This window comes from Scophthalmus maximus, chromosome 19, assembly GCF_022379125.1.
Source record: "Scophthalmus maximus strain ysfricsl-2021 chromosome 19, ASM2237912v1, whole genome shotgun sequence".
NCBI lineage: Eukaryota > Metazoa > Chordata > Actinopteri > Pleuronectiformes > Scophthalmidae > Scophthalmus > Scophthalmus maximus.
The window spans coordinates 14,242,501-14,259,884 of NC_061533.1; the positions used below are offsets into that span (position 1 = coordinate 14,242,501).

At 42.9% G+C, this 17,384-nt stretch overlaps 2 protein-coding genes across 4 annotated transcripts in view; both read right to left on the reverse strand.

Moving 5' to 3' along the window:
- Positions 1-546: 546 nt before the first annotated feature.
- Positions 547-2,205, reverse strand: LOC118314218. Of its 2 annotated transcripts, none has more exons than XM_035640491.2 (6): positions 2,026-2,205; positions 1,538-1,680; positions 1,366-1,433; positions 1,154-1,288; positions 937-1,035; positions 547-829 (listed from the first exon to the last, which is right to left on the reverse strand). In XM_035640491.2, the coding sequence occupies exons 1-6, from the start codon at positions 2,128-2,130 to the stop codon at positions 774-776; spliced, it is 606 nt and encodes a 201-aa protein (XP_035496384.1). In that variant the 5' UTR covers positions 2,131-2,205; the 3' UTR covers positions 547-773. The 2 variants fall into 2 exon arrangements, with proteins under 2 accessions (XP_035496384.1, XP_035496385.1); XM_035640492.2 differs by lacking the exon at positions 2,026-2,205 and adding an exon at positions 1,822-1,969.
- A 1,206-nt stretch (positions 2,206-3,411) lies between these two features.
- The window catches only part of ssbp2a (single stranded DNA binding protein 2a), a 49,864-nt gene continuing 35,891 nt past the window's right edge, over positions 3,412-17,384 (reverse strand). For both annotated transcript variants that reach the window (XM_035640489.2, XM_035640490.2), the window contains exons 5-17: positions 10,688-10,777; positions 8,831-8,890; positions 8,653-8,716; positions 8,424-8,494; positions 8,242-8,309; positions 7,690-7,738; positions 7,577-7,612; positions 7,424-7,478; positions 7,262-7,332; positions 7,028-7,106; positions 6,857-6,885; positions 6,661-6,759; positions 3,412-5,919 (exon numbers count right to left, since the gene is read on the reverse strand). In XM_035640489.2, coding sequence (XP_035496382.1) covers positions 5,890-5,919; positions 6,661-6,759; positions 6,857-6,885; positions 7,028-7,106; positions 7,262-7,332; positions 7,424-7,478; positions 7,577-7,612; positions 7,690-7,738; positions 8,242-8,309; positions 8,424-8,494; positions 8,653-8,716; positions 8,831-8,890; positions 10,688-10,777 — 801 coding nt within the window. In that variant the 3' untranslated portion in view covers positions 3,412-5,889. The remainder of the gene's footprint in view (positions 5,920-6,660; positions 6,760-6,856; positions 6,886-7,027; positions 7,107-7,261; positions 7,333-7,423; positions 7,479-7,576; positions 7,613-7,689; positions 7,739-8,241; positions 8,310-8,423; positions 8,495-8,652; positions 8,717-8,830; positions 8,891-10,687; positions 10,778-17,384) is intronic.

The following is a 17,384-nucleotide window of genomic DNA, read 5'->3' on the forward strand; positions in this document are numbered from 1 at the left end:
CCCGTTCAGTTGCCAGTAGCATTCAAAGGATTTTGGAGAACTTTAAACCATATCGATCCAGAGCGAGATGTGTGTTGTTAGTTTTGGCGGTCAACGTTCAGGAAGGAACAATGAAATGAGACCCTCAGCGAGTGAGAGGTCGCGGGGACGTGGGAAAGTTACGCAAGAGTCAGTTGCACAACTCTTTGGGAATTTCAAGAAAGCCACATCTTTCTCTTCTTTCAGGAAGAACACGAAAAAAAATCACCACACGTTGCGAAACAGCTCGCGAAAGGGCTGCACTCCAACAGGCGTTTCTCACAGCCATGGGCGTAAAACTGTCGCTTGCTCCCCATCCTTCAAGGGGCCCCCGACACGGGGGCAGCATGAAAAGACGAGCGTTGAGGCAGAGGGAAACGGACGTAGATCAGATAAAGCTCTGCTCAGTGTTAGTCACAGTCCGTGGTAGTTTTGACGTACAACCTCTCACCCGTTGGTCAGTGTTCAAGTTACAGAGCCGTGTCAGGGCCAGAGGGTACACGATGAAAGCATGCGAGCACACAGTCACATGGTTTGTTCAGCTTTATTTGCGGCATGATTTATGAATTGAACATTATACATCAGTTCTTTTCATTGTTAACACACACATGCTAGATTTAGATATACTGTAAATAGACGCGTCACATCCAGTAAGACATCTGTGATACAGACAAGTGGCGCACGAATATCTAACGGATGCTCAAGATGGATTTTAGGTTCACGCTGACCACAGTCCCATCAACATCCATCTTGCTCTATTGTTGTTCTTCCTCTACGTCTGCGGCAGCCTCCTTCTCCGCAGGACACAGGTCTGAAACAGAGGTGGGAAAGGGAAGTTGATACGTACCTCAATACGTCATCCACGCTGTTTGCTGCTGTGAGTGTGGCGGGCGCAGTGGAAAGACTGCAACCTCTCACCTGTAAGTTTTCCAAAGTGGAACTCCGCCGGGAAGTTGAGGCACGCGGCCTGCTTCCTGAAAACCTCCAGATCAGAGTCGTCCAACTGCCCAGACTTTGCTGCGGGCGCAGGCAGACGACGAGCGGTGAGGTTAACGTTATCTCGGTTTGCCGGTCAGGACATAACTGGCAAAGTGTCTGTGAGCAGCTGAGCTGTTACAGACGACTGTGAACTCACTGAAGATGTAGAGGTTTCGGCTGTGTCTGGTTTCACCGTTCTCCGCGGCCTCTGAGTTGTCCGTCCACAGGAGGCACTCGGCGCAGGTCATCAAGTTCTTGCCGACATGCTCATGGCCGGAGAAGTTATAGCTATCTGTGACGTACAAACAGACGGACGTTAAGAAACTGTTACAGCACACACATATAACATACCTGATAACATGTACTCACATGTCACTCTGGTGGCGTTTCCAGCTAAGGTGGAATTGACACTTCCATAATAGCATTTCCCATCCTTACTGAGGCGAGCGAGAGAAGATCAATGAATAAAAGGAGCAAATCTCCCCCAATGCAGCAGATAGCTTCTAAAAAATAGTGACAGGTGTTATCATTTCATTTGTACACTTTGTCTCCCCAGCTCAGGGTCATGTCGTCACTCTCAGGTAGGGGGGAGAGTTCAATCCAGGAGCTTTCCATGGTTTTCAGATCCTTCATGGACTTTTCATTGTCGGACGTTCCAGCGTGAAAAATCCATTTCCCAGAAATCTGGACACAGATGTGCAAAAACAAGACCCATATTATCTCACTGTCCAATGCCAAAACACGTCTGAACTGTTTAGCTTTATTAAAACATTACTGTAGCTTTACTTAAGGCCATTTACAAAGCATGACATACTGAAAAATCACCTCGATAGGAAATCTGTCACAGTGAGGATTCACAGATGTCTCCGGAATTTCATCAACATGTGGCTCGGCAGATTTAGCAGCTTCACAGTGACCTCACTATAATTTTGCCCCCTCAAATCCCAGATGTTGGAATTTAGCGAGCACAACATGAACACAAACAAACAAACAAACAAACAAACAAACAAAATCCTGAGGACAACGAACCTGACTTCGAACCTCCAGAGGTTTCAGCAGCTCTCCACAGCCTGGGTCAGATGCGGCTGCCAGGGAGGAGAGAGCCAATAAAGCTAAACAGAACAGAGCAGACATGATTATCAGTCAACGGGACACTACAACAAGGACAGGTCCACTGTACTCCTGCCCCGAAGACCAGCACAGGGGATATTATACTACCATGGCGGAGGGGAGAGAGAGACAGAGAGAGAGAGAGAGAGAGAGACAGAGGGAGGGGTGGGTGGACTGCCTTGTTATTGGAGCTTTTGAGTCAGGACTTCTGTATCGTGACATCATGTAATGAATTGTCTGAATGCATCTTTGCAGAGAGACCAACATCTTTTGCCACTGCTGTGAGGGACAACTTGTGCAGTAGATTTGTAGATACAGTAGATATAACTCACATTACATCCCACTGTCACGGCCTTGTTCTGTCAATGAATTATTCCCCCTCTGTGAGATCCTAGTCTCCCCTAATCTACTCTCTCCGTGTTCTGTGCGTTTGACGACAGCGACAGGGGGATGTGCCCAAGCAATATCGGAATATCGTCTGAGGTGTAAGACACTGTATGTGGCAATTTGATTAAACACAGTTTTATTTGTAGACAATGCTATATTTGAGGACAATCATATGAACTAAAATAATGCAATAATACAATAGAGTACAATAGAGTGCACCACCAAAAGACCTAATAATGCAGGTCCCAGCTAAGACGATATTGTGTTTGAGTGGTGCAAGTAACTCATAATACATTTATAACTAATCAAACTGCCAGACCGGTGAAAGTTGGACGAACAAGTGGCCTTTGGGCCCTTCATGGTCCGCAGGCCCGGGCGGTTTAGGTGCAGCATTGACATGGACGAGGTTGCACTATGTCTACAGGCAGCGAGAATGAGAGACGCAGTGCTGGGTGAAGCTATAGTAAAGCCTCGTATTTAGCTAATTAACACGTTGCATCTTCGTACGTTTATTGTATACAAAGACCATGGTCTTATAACACATCCACGAGCCAGACCAATCGCACCCGAGAGGTGCACGGCGGCAGGCGTAGTGAGCACATGTAGGTGGACATGCAGTGGATGAGCTCTCAGTCAGGCTCACCCCCCCGGCCCCCCCAATTTTTGTTGTCAAAATGAGTTGAAACGTCTGACTTGCGATAGGTCCGATGGCTTTACTCCACGATTCACTTCCGTTTTGTACAGTGGGAGGAAGTGGACACGCATCGTCCATCTTTATTTGCAGTCTTTGGCCTTTGCAGGCAACACAAATAAATGTTAACTCGTGGTGACTAAACTCCGTCTGCAAACACTGTCATGTTACTGCGGTCATGTCTACACACACACAGTCCACGCAAAGAAAAAAGCTGACACCGTGACTAAGGGAAGAGAAGCTTTATACCAGCATATTCAAAACCCAAGAAATACTTCTCTGTATTTACAAAAACACAATAATAAAGAATAAAAAAAGAGAAAATGAACACGTCACAAATGGAGTTCCACATATTGCCACAAAACAGAAAACATGATCCAATTTACAAATGTGTCATCCTCTTGTACTCCCACGTATGGCTTCGATCTAAAAATATACAAGAAAAGAAATAACAAATAAAAATAAAAATCTCAGTTCAGTTGTGACGGTGCATCAAAAGTCCATCGCACCATTCTGCAACAATTCAGACCAAATTTTTCTTTAAATAATAACAATAATATCAAATACACACACAAGACAGAGGAGCTACATTTGTGAGCTGTACACTTTGCAGTAAGGGAGGGGCAAGGAGAATGTTCACAGGCATATTGACCTTTTTTATACATGATGACATACAATCTTGGGCAGTGAAAAAAGTTTAAAACATTGTTTAAAAACAAGCTAATTTTTAGCTTTCTGTACCAAGAATCCTTTCATATCACACTGAGATCACAGTTTATCCGGATGACAATAAAGTATGGGTGACCAGAGTGACTTTACAAGCTCGTCTCTTACCGTTTTACCATCCATACCGTTCATCTGCCTTTGACCTCTGTCTTTCTGGTTCATGTCCAGTTAATGGCGAGGTAAACTGAAGGATCATTAGGATCCAGATGTGAGAGAGGCCTCGGCAAACAAAAGGGCCAAACTGTGTGACTACAGATTTCCTGTCCCCTCTAGACCTTGGATAACATCTTCACATGAAAAAAATCTTCCTGGTTCCCATCTCAAACTTCATAGTCATCTGCTGAATGCTGAAACCTGTTTACACCTCACTGATTATTGCAATCAAATAACAGTTAGCATTAGGGTTTATCTGGTTGGATTTTAAAAAAAGGAGACTATTTAACTTTTATCATATCTACTGCCTGAGCAAACAGCACAGATACCTAAGGATCGCAACCTTGGATCAGTCAGGGCGCTCAGGGACACCCTCGATTAAGCCAGCAGGAGCTCAGTCCCGTGGCAGGATCACCCAAGCTGTACACGTTGAAAGGTAGAGGCCAGACGAAAGCCGATCCGCTGGTCCTCTGGCTGGGGGTTGGTCACAGGGCTAACAACCCAGTCCCGTAAAATAAAAAAGCACTGGTACGAAGAACTGCGATAGAGGAGAACAGGCGAGAATATCTACATGCCAACAGGCATGAAAGGGCAGAAAGTACAGTGTAACTTCTAAAAGTAGAAATAACATATTTTTCCTCTTACACATGGAAAGTTGAATTCTATGACATTGAAATGCAACATTGCTCAGTTCAATAACCCTGGGGTTTTTTGCTTCCACGGACTTAGACTGGTTTGACCAATGGGCTTTTGTTTGCTATGTTAGCTCACGTGACAGAGTTTAGGTAGACATTGCTTCATGATGGGCACTACAAAGTCATTTAATTGACTTTATAACTCTTATTTGCTGTTGTTGATGCTTTAGCATTATCAATATAATGTGCCATTATCCAACAATTGTCACTTGTCACAACAGAAGCTACTGTTTCATTTTTCTCAGCAACCGCTGAATAAAGAAACACATTTCAGCTTGTACCAAAGTCTTTATGTAATCTATGCGTTGAGTCTGAACAAAAAGTTGACTTTGACCTTCATGTGCCTCATCAGGCCTCTTAAACATAACAGAGGTGAGGCAGAGTGAACGATGAATGAGCTTGTGGTGGAAAATAAAAATAAAATGAATAGACCCATAGTATAAAACCTAAAACACAACTTTAGACGACCACAAAAGTTGACTTTACAAATATCTGCATAAGCCTCAATGAAAACCTCATTCTAATAAGATTGTGATGTCTCGCAATTCTCTTCCACCAATGTACAAAGTACTTTTTTCAGGGAATGACAAAAGATGTGACAACCGGTTAGATTTAATGTTTCTTGTCAATCAAAAAAGTGTCTAACTTCTCTTTAAACCCTTGTCAATTTAAACTTCAGGATAAACTGGATACTGGCCTTTTTGTTTTTGAGCGTGGAACTCTGTGACATGATGCCACAGGCAGGGAGCACCTGTCTGTGACTGGACTGTGTGCACAGTATGCAAATATGCGAAGAGTTCTCCTCCAGCTTTTTTCAATTTGGTTCCTTTGTACAGTCTCAACGTTGCAGAGGAAGAACTGATGAATGGAGCAGAGTCACCACTTACAACGGGGGAGAAGAAACAGGAAAGAGGGGAGGTGGACAGAAACCATGAAGGGATGGAGGGAGGAGAGGTGGGGTTGAGGGGTAGTAGAAGGACGGAGCCCCGGGGCATCTGTCCTGACTATAGGTTGGTGGTGGTGGTGGTGGAGGAAGAGTCACTGGCCTTGATGACATCACATTCAGTCTCTCTGCTTGTCACCGCTCCACGTCAGATTACTGAGCGACTCACCGAGCCGCCTCCCAAGCCTTCACACGCTCATGGTCATGTTTGGAGAATACTGCGGAGAAATAAATCAAGCATCACGTGAGCACACGAGAGAGAGAGAAAAGCAGTTTTCTTGTTAACACTGTTGTACACTAGTATCTTGAATTGGACCTCCCTCCAAAATGACATCGATCAAGTCAAATCATTTAAAGTAGTGTGGGCATTTAAAAAAATATTTGCACACCCAATTGCACAAAAGCATGCACACCCAATCTTTTTTAATAACCTCCCAGGTAATGTTTCTGACATAGGCCCTTCTCCAGACAAAGTACAGAGCAGAGACACAGCACATACACCTGTACCAAGAGGTCACCTGACAGGTCATGTGACTACCCAAATGAAAAAAAAACAAACGAAAGAAAGAGAAAAAGTAAATGATGGGAAAAAAAAGAAAGGAAGAATACTATTCATAATACATCAGCATTGAAGACATTACTAGACAAGCTAGTGAAATGCACGTAACTTATACATCAAAGTGATTAGATTCACGTACAAGAAAATAATATTGGGCAGATTATTCAAAGAGTATTATGTCAAACAAGAGCTTGTTCTTTACATTTCAGTAAGAGTAGGGTTTTTTAATCTTTGGACCGAGCCAAGCTGTTGTAGCTTCATATTGTATTTATCATACAGATTTGGCATTGATCATCTCATTTTGTGTTTTCGCTTTTTTTTACTTAAAATTTCATTTGAGTTCTCCAGTTGTACCGCCTACAGCCTTCCTCATCCAAACAGAAAGGGAGAACTGACTTACACTTTCATTCTGAAAAGGGTTAAGGAAGTTTCCTCCCATCTCTCCATCCTCCCTGGGGGTCCCCGGCTGGTTACTCATACTTAGGTTACCAGGAGAGCTCTACACGAAGGTAAACCAAACACAGCTTAATGATATTTGTATGAATTTAGGGTTACAAAAACCGGACACTCAAAGTAAATAAAATAGCTTCTCTTACCTTCGGGAGACTGTCCATATCACCTGACCCTGAGAGAGGGAACCCAAGCATGAGCATAACCCAAATCAACATGATCATATGAATGTTCGTTTTGCATAAATAAAAGAATTATGAGAACAAAACCAGAGATTTCGTGTCAATGCAGCACCTACAAGCAACTTGTTCCTGTACCTAATGATCCATTCATGTGATGGGGCTCCATTCCAGCCATCCCCCCTAATGGACCATCGCCACTCGCTCCCATAGGAAACTGAAGAGAACATGCACAGGAGAGACAGAGTGATATACCTGTAACACATTTTACTGTTTATAAAACAACATAAAGTATTAGCAGTACCAATACTCAACCCGCACACACTCAGTACACTCAGACAGTGATATACAGAAATAAGAAAAATGTCTCACATTTGGTCGGTTTCCACCTGGAGGGACTGTGTTTATCATGGTGTACATGTTGTCGCCGGAGTTGGTTGAATCTGACATAACAAACGCAGGAAGATCCGGAGGATGAAAGATCAAAACAATCTATATGCACACTACACACACATGCATATACTCAGATCTCACCTGCTGGACTCGGCATTATTGGGGTCCCAGGTGGCCCTCCGCCTCCGGGAGGTCCCTGAAATTACAGTTTTGGTTTCCATAGGATTCATTCATGAACTGATGAATAACAGCCTGAAGGGCAACTGTTTATAAACTCAAACATATTGTACATACCACGTAACTTCCTGGCGATGCAGAAGAGTAAGGGGTCTGCAAAAATGCAGAGGGAAATCATGAAAGGCATGAAATTAATGTTTAACTTTCTTGTTAGGTGCTAGAGCACTTACCGAATTGGAGTTCGGAGGATTTGGCCAAGGTCTACCCCCACCAGGTCCCCTGAAAACACACAAACGCACGCATGCACGCACACACACACACACACACACACACACACACACACACACACACACACACACACACACACTTCAGTTTTCTACTTTTTTCAATTCATTTGGCCAGAGCTGACAACAACAACGTCTCCTGTTGCCAGAGAGAGACGTGATGGGAACAACAACAACAACAACAACAACAAAACACACATGAAAAAAGGAGATAATAGAGGAAAGTTGTCTCCCAACTTCACTTCCAGACCTCCAACTGTCCAGAGACATGCAATAAAGTTGATTAAGGATGTATGTTGTTCTTCTGAGTGACATAAGTCATTTATATCTTCATAGTTAAACGGGAGAGAAAGGGAATTTAACTTATGTGCACATGTAGCTTTGAGCTACTCACACTGTATGCCACCCCCCCTCCCCCTCTCTCTCTCTCTCTCCCAGTGTGTGTGTGTGTGTGTGTGTGTGTGTGTGTGTAGATTACATTGTGTAGATATCACTCACATGTTCATGCCGGGCATCCCAGGACCGACCAGGGCATTCAGTGGTGGTCTCATTCCACTTCCATAATTCTACCAAAAGAGAATAAAAAAAACCCACCAAAAACCCTTAGTTATGTGTATAAGAGAATAACTATTGGAACCAATTTTTAAAAAATATTCCCACACAATCATCTGGCTGCACACCTGGGGCCCCAGCGGTACCATGCCTCTGGGCGGAGTCATCCGCTGCATCGGCCCTCCCATATTTGGATGTCCTGAAACACAGGATAACGGTCAACAGAAAACACAAGCAGCCTTCAGTTTAGTCCAGAACAGTGTCTTCAGGATTCAAGTCTCACTTTACATTTATATATACATAGATTAATATATCATAAATGTCTGTGTTTGTGTATACCAGTGTGTCTGTGTGTACCTTGCTGTCTTGAGGGGTCCATTCCACTGGGTAACATGGGCTGACCACCGGGGACTACGAGTCCCTACAGAGGGGAGAGGATCCATCACCAGCAGTGTCATCACTGTCACACAGATCCTGCCAGATTCTACTATCCACAGTTCTGTTTGCTGCCTGCAGGTGTCAGCGTGGCTCTTACCTGATTGGGTAATCTGAGGGGTGGTCTGGGTCCTCCGGGGTATCGAGGTGACATAAATGGCTGGAAAAAAATAACAACCCATAACATGAATGCAGGACTGTTAATACTTTGCGCACGATCTATCGCATGCATGACACAGTACATTCCCACTTGCGGTTGCTGCATCGCAAGGGTGTAGTGAAGGACGTCTTTGAAAACGTGCCCGTCAAGACTGTAACAAAACGCTTGAGATTCAGAGAGATTTGAAAGGAAAACGCATTAAGACGTAAAGTCAAAACACCTCAAAGGTTAAATAAATTCAACAAGCAAATCTTAAAAAAAAAAAAAAAATCCAGACTAGATATACCATCCTGGGTCAGAAGCCAAGTAAACCAATGTGGCGCACTAACTGAGCACTATGGGAAGTGAATCTTTCCACACTCTCCAAAACAGGACACCAACCACAACTACATGTCCCCTGTGGAGTTCTGGCTCATTTTCCTTTAACAACAATTCCATGAGAGCAGTGCAGGGAAGTAGACTGCAATTTCATTGGGTAGTGGGGAAAAAAAGTGTTGCCAGTTCATGCATCAGGATGCCAGTTCATGTTTGGAATTTGGTGGCATGTGGGATGAGCTCTTTTTTGCCGCTGTGAGTGGGTTTTCACTCGTCCTCCCCACAGACAGTGTCGATGCTGTTGCTATGTCTGCTGAGCTGAAGTCAGTCTGTAGTGTTGGAGAGGTGATACCTCGATATGCCACTAGAGAGCAATGGTCCACTGTTCTTATCTTTAATAACTCTGCCTGCTTATTTCCCAGCTGTGCTGAACATCCATTAAAAGAAAACAGACATGACAATTTAGGTCTATTCAGCTATGCTATAACAATTATGAAATTATTAACAATAACGATGAATGAAAAACATTTGTGTGAATAAATAAATGCAACAACTGAACTGTTTAGAAATGAGTGAGTCGGTGAGTTAGTAAATTCATCAACTGACTCAATGGTTAAATAAATTAAAAAACATGTTCAAAGTTGGGTGTGTAAAAATCTGTGTGCACATAGAATATATTTACAGGCACAGGATGCATTACTGTGATAGACTGGCGACATGTTCAGGGTCCTCGACCCTCAAGAGGATAGGCAGTATAGCTAATGGATGGATGGATACATTAAATGTCTCTCTCCAGTTATAGTTCAGCTTTAATATTTCCTTGTGTGGTCCATATGCGATGAGCTTCCCGAAACCTGAATGAATAACTGGCAATTTGCAAACTGTTGCATTTGTTTAACTGATTAGTTTCGACAGCACTTTGTTTTCCATTGAATAGGGAAAACGCTGTTCGAACCCAGTTTTGAGTGGTTTGTTTTTGAAAGCAGAGCTCAGAAATGCCTATGAAGGCTATTGATCTGCATGTCAGCTGTGAGCGTCTGTGTCCACTGATAATGACATTCAGTCAACTGGCAGAGTCAGAAATGATGTAGGACAAAGTTGCATGTCTTTTTGTTAATATTTATTTCCCCGTAAATCTTTTCTGTCTATTTTGGGAAACTCACAGGAGGGGGCAGCTTCACACAGATAGATCTATATTGCATACATGATGTAAAGGTACTGTACACTACATATACAGGTACGTTTGAGTGATTTTTTTGAGGGTTAGGGTTAGGTCAAGTTAAATCACAATAAATACATAATTGCTCATTTTAAGACAGATACCCCAGCATGAACAATGGACCATAATTTACACACTGACCCTCTTATCTAACAGTGTGTGGCCTGAAGACCCAAATCATTTCCTCTCAGCTTTTCTGTGTGTGTGTGTGTGTGTGTGTGTGTGTGTGTGTGTGTGTGTGTGCACGTGCTTGCACTATATACCTGAAAGAATCCCGGAGGGACGGGTCCTACTGGCATGCCGTCTCCTGGTGGAAGATTCCCAAGGACGGGACTGGGAGCCGCTGCAGCACTCTAAGAGAGGCAAACACACACACGCACGCACACACACACAGAACATGCAAGTCAACCGACAGTAAAATGTTACTTAAACATAAATGTATCAGTAATGATTATCCCATTATATAATTTTGTATATCACAATAAACAAACAATTTCTGCATTTTGAGTGACCTTATTTTACATTTGATACTTATATTTTGACGGATTTGATCAAAGTGACATTCTCAATGCAGGACTTTTACTTGTAACTAAGTGTTTTTGCACTAAATCATGGCTATTTTTAACAAAACCAAAAGATCTGTATACTTCCTCCACTTGAACACCGACGACACAAAAACCTCTAATGAAGTTGCCGCCAGTGAAACATCACAAGAGTCGTAAAAACAATCAAACCCACCAAAAGCAATCCTCAGTTCCTCCCCCATCTCTCTGTTACTTTCTCCCCCTCAGTGGGATATTTCCTGTTACTGCAGATGCCCTGCCATGCTGGCCCAGGTTTATTTTTGTTTTGTTGTGCTTGTCCCAGACGGGCGGCGCTGGCACATTTCAGCACTGCCTCTGTCTGCTTCCTGTGGCATTGTGCTCCTGACTAACCCCGGAGTTACCACCCAGCATCAGCCTCTTCCTCATCCTCATTAAGACTAAAGAGCAGACAACATGCAGTGTGGGAGAGTGTATCTCCATATATATATGGTAATGTGTGAATAGTGAGAACACAGAGCCAGCTTGCCTGTGTCTGGGAGTATTTTATTCAGCATCAGCCCACTCTCTGTTCTATTTCTCTGATCTCTCTGCGTTGCTTCCTCTCCCACTCTGAAGGTACCGGGCCGGGTGTAAAGACTCACAGTGAAATTCACCCACAGTCTCTGGAGTTTCCGCCAGCTGACTTTTTAGGTCAGACAGGAACAAGGTTTAATCAGAGCTGAGATAAAAGCAGACTGACGACACTCCTGCATCCTCCTCTGCTCCACCCCACCAACCTAGCTATTCCCTCATGCCCCCCCCACTCTCCTCCATGTCTCCCAATCGTTAAGGTTTGGCACAGCGAGGAGCAGGATGCTTCGCAGATTCTTTTTATTCCATATTCTGCTGCAAACAGAGTCAGTATTCGTCTCAGCAGATGAATGTGCAGATGGACACAGATGGATATTGTATCTCCATGGTTCAGCGGTGAGGGACTGGATTTGGTTTGTTTGTGTGTGTTTTTGTGTGTGTTGTGATTTTTTGTGTGTTGGGAGTTTTTCCCCTTTCTTTCCCTCTTCAGTCTCACAACCTGGATTACCCAGAATGCGGTTGGGTGGATACTGCTGAGTTTGCCTTCATGCCCAGGGAGAGAGAGAGAGGAGAGGACAAAGCAGAGATTACGAGTGTGAATATGTGTGTGTGTGTGTGTGTGTGTGTGTGTGTGTGTGTGTGTGTGTGTGTGTGTGCGCGTGTGTGTGCGCGTGAGCGTGTGTGCTCTCACTGTTTGTGTGGGAGAAATGAGAACTTGGAGAAGAAACATATATCTACCTGACCTGCTGACAAAGCAGCATTTTCCAAATACAGCAACAAGAAAAATAAATAGATTCATAAATAAATAAATAAACTGCTCTGGGATATCACCCCTGTCCCAATATCAGCACCCCACCCCACTCCTCTACGGAAACGGAAACAAAAACATCACTTGGAACGACATTAACTCGTCTGGTACTTCCGGTCTCTCTTGAATATGACAAATCAGATCGACTCAAATGATATGGAATCACAATGGCAAATGTCAGAGGGGTGAAGCAAAAGTTAAACTTGTAGATACCCTCCCAACTACTAATATACAACAGTGTTAGTCTGATGAAAAATCCATCCACGTGTAAGGCAGAGGGTGTGATATGCTAAACATATTTTTGTTATTTGTGATATTGGGCTAAATCACACGTTTTTTACTTGACTTGTTTAATCTGTGTAACAAACTTTTGCCTTTTTCTTTGGCTAGGCATCCAAAACCTTAGACGTGCTGGTAAGCAGAGCCAGGCTAAACTAACTTTTGACAAGAAAGCAAATAAGCAAATAAAAAGAACAAAATAAAAGAATCAGCGGCAAATGAGACACATAAATTGTGAACTTGCACCGATTGGGAGAGTTGGTGTTTATTGCAGTTTTCACAAAAATGCTCATGACCGAGTCTCTCAGTTACACCGAATTAGGGCTGAAGATAATTATTTGATGAATATTTTATTTTTTATTCCTTTGGCAATGGAAGATAAGTGTCGATAGCCGTTAAATTAAACATGCCGATGTCCTGAGTCCTGAGTCCTGTTCTGTACCTCCCCAAGTCAAACTACGCAGTCAATCCAGGTCATTGATAATTCTTTTAACTGTGAGATCGCAGAGCTCCAATTGATGAAATGTGACCACATCAATGTGGTGCAATTACCTCACATTAGCTAGAAAGGTGTAGTAACTGGGCAGTTAATGTTGACTACACATTAGTCTGAATATGACTCGGTACGTTCCCCTTAACCAGTTTTGTTCGGCACATTCCAGTACTTAAGCTTTGCAAATATGAAAGACGAGGAGTGTCACACACTCTAAATGAGTCTATCATTTACACTTCTCACACACACACACACACACACACACACACACACACACACACACACACACACACACACACACACACACACACACACACACACACACACACACACACACACACACACACACACACACAAACACACACCAGTGTTTACCCTTTTCTGACAAGGCCAAGAGAAAGGAGAGCAATGAGAGGCCGAGCTGGTGGCTTTTCCGATTAACACGGCGTATCACATAGTGTACTGTATGTTGTCGTGAGAATGTAGCTGTCAACGACGACTTGTTCAGTCAGTCTCGGTACATAACTGACTGAGTTCAAACACATTTATGTGCTGCTGTTAATATTCATTGGACCTGACCGAACGCAGCTGGCTGCTGATTCAATTTGAGAACAAATTACAAAACCCAGATAATATCACAAATGAATCCCGACGTCTCAACTGAAAAACCACGTTTTGTTGCACTGCATTATGTTCACAATTTAGAGCAGGTTAGGAAATAAAACCACTCCTCTGAATCCCATCCAATCCCCTCGAAATCATTTGACGTCTTGTTTAATACCAGCTCAACTCTCTCTCTTGCTCCTGCAGTCTTTACAGAGATCCCAGAAAGATTCAGTCTTGAGAATCTGAAAACGGACAATCAATTAATATCTCTGGCCCTCCGCAAACCCATTACATTGAGCCTCTTGATTTCATGAGTCACTGAATTGTTGAATGTCTTGGGGGCTTAAGGCACACCATGAGCCTTCAATTCATAGCTGCTGATGTTGTAACCAGAAGGAACAGCCACTGCCATGTCCTCAGATGAGCACCTGCATCTACATGCATAAATAATTCAAACCAACATCCCCCCGGGAGAACACTACAGTATGTCACACATCCACATCAAGACATACTGTACAACACACTACAACATCACATTAAGACAAAACGGACGGGGTAAAATGAGATCATTTTGGAAAAACAGTAAAATAGAGTCTGATTTCCAGGATTTAAAAACAGGTAAAGACAACAAATTATTTCACCATGACGACTACAGAGTCATGGTATTTTAGGAGAATCAGTGTGCAACATGTTCCTAATGCTGTGAAGCATCATTCAAATAATACAGGAAATATATATCATAGATTGTATTGAAAAATGGAAGTAGTCACCAGGTGCGGGACGTGAAGCCAATGCGGAAATGCCTGAAGCCTGTATTCTCTGGAATGGCCAGCAGGGGGCGACACTAGTTTGACACTTGATTTATAACTTGAGTACAGAAGAGTTTTTGCTCTCAATCTTTTTTGGGGGTTTCAAGTCTTCTTCAATATAACCTGATATTCATTTGGTAAATTATGGTCCCGTTTAGAGTTCAATAGACGACAAAGCATAGTATGTATTGGGGCATGGATATAGCTTTGATTGACAGCTAGTCCCGTCCAATAGGTGCATGATTGCAGGTGGAGGACGTCAGGCCCTGCCCCCGACCCTCCAGATATGGCTACTTGTGCATTCCAAAAACAAAGAGTGTGCTGCATGGTCTAAATACTAAACTCCAAGCTTCAAAGCGGCAGTTCACAAACCAATGGGAGACATCACAGTGAGTTGCCGCCTGATCCTACTGTATGTCAGCAGCAGAATGATGTCATGTCAGTTCGGGGTTAAGCTGTCCGAGGACAGGTCACCCACACTTCTGCCATGTGGGTACAACGATATTGCTTTATCTGAACACGCATCCTCTGCTTTACATGACTGTGGAATGAGTGCTAAGACGAGAGTGGACTCGAACAAAAGGGGGGAAAAAGACTGTGTCGAAAACACTTGATGTAAAGCAATAAAAGAATGCTGTGCTTTTCCTTCAGGAAAAGAGCAATAGATATCTAAATGTGGTGCAATTTCACAACAGTTCACTACTTTCCAACCTAATCAGAGTTTCTGCGTGCTGCATTCACACTACACTAATCCCATCTGACTAAAGGGCTCAGGGATACTTAATGAGATAACTCACAAACTGTTTTATCCCTATATGTTTACTGATTGTGTTCTCCGCTCGTGTGTGTGTGTGTGTGTGATGCATGCATACGTGCATGTGCATGTGTGTGAGAAGGTGGGGAGTCATTTTCATTCAATACTTTAGAGACTGAGAGACCCTCAGAGATGCGTGAGTGGAATCTCAAAAAGGCTGTCTGTGTCCATCTCCTCCCTCTCTCGCTGTCTGTCTCTCTCTCTCTCGGTCTCAACCTGCATTGGACGCTGTCTGTTTCCTCCACCTCTCCCTCCCTCGCACTTTGCTTCTCACATAAAAAAAAAAACTCTGTCTCATTTCTTTTAAGGAGGGCTGGCGATATTTCTTTTTCCGTCAACAATTTTCATGAAAGCACAAAAAGCACAACAATGAACTGACCCCACGAAAACAAACACTGCCTGTGTATCCGACATAACTTATTCCACCTTCGCAAACCAAAAACTGTTAGATACACACGGACGGGGCACATCGTTGCACATGTTCCTTCATTACAACGAACATGGGTAGTGGAGTTTATTTTCAGTCAATCCAACATACAATGTCCCGCTGCAGTAAATTCTCACTATCTAACCAAAACAGTTGCCAACATTTGCATCATGTAGTCCAATTTGAGTACTGATCTAAGGGAACTGCAGTGCCTAAATGATTTAGGAAATACTTAGTCCTTAAAAAACTATATACAGATTATGAAAAATGTTCAAAGATTTGTATTTCATAAGAATGAATCGGCTGTGGGATTGAATTCCACAGAAAGGGTTAGTTTAAATCTGACAGTGGAAGACAGACAAATGCATTATGGGTTCTGGTCATTTAATGATAAGAAACACATCAAGTAGACTACCACCAGCCTTTGACGTACTTAATTGACATCATATTCAATAGAGCTGTAACTTATCATTATTTTCATTGTTGATCAATTAAATTAATCACTTTTTATCAATTATTGGTTTCCTCCAAAACGAAAAAGGTACAAATGCTCGTCATTGTTCCCTAACACCCAAAGTGACATCTTCAAATTGCCCCTTTCGTCTGACCAACAGTCCAAGAATTGAATGTGATATAAAAGACGGAAAAGCAGAAAATCCTCAAAATAGGGAATCTTGTTTTCAGAATTTGAGACGTTTGGACTCACAGGATCAAACCATAATAAACAAAGTTACATATTACTTAAATGTTTATCAGCTCATCGATTAAATGTTTCAGTTTTAACATTTAACACCAAGTTCAATGTGGAACAATGGCCAATGATTATTGTTAAAATATTTTCTGTGGGGATTTAAGTGCAGTGAAAAATGACCAAAAATCAGCGAGAAAGCACAAAGACAGAAACATAAAATGTTAAAAAATGACAGCGCTTGAGGTGCAAGTTCACAAATCCCTCATTCTTTCTTCTGGCTGTCTTCAGAGAGCCATTTGGGTGGGGCCAGTGGCGGGCTTTGGAAGGGTTACCACTGAGTCTCAGGGCCACCCGCTGAACAACAGGATCTACAAATGACACACCACACAGGAAGGAACTCTGCTCCTCCTCCCTCTCCCTCTTTCCAGCTCCCTCCATCCTCTCAAATGCCATTAGTCCACTTCCTGAACAAGGGGTGGGGGGTTGGAAAGAAGAGATACTAACAGTCTGCACGAACGTGTGTGCTTCTCTCTATGTAAGGACAGTCATTGACATTTACTTACTAACTGTACTTACTATAATGCATTCCCCAGCTCCTTACCATAACCACCACAACTTCATGTCTACCCATAATCCTTATCCTAATCTTAAACTAAATCTAATTCCAATCTTACCATAACCCCCCCCCCCCCCCCCCCCCCCCACACACACACACACGCAAATTGTTTTTGTGCGGACTTAAATCTGTTTCATTATGGGGACTTATCTTCCTTATGGGGACATAGAAAAACAAGGCCCCATAATGTAATTCATTCATCATAATTCATTGATTATATCAAGACATATTTTAAGGTTATTTTAGGTTTAGGTTAGTAGTAATTATGGTTAAGGTTAGAGTAAGTCTCCAGGGCTTGGGTC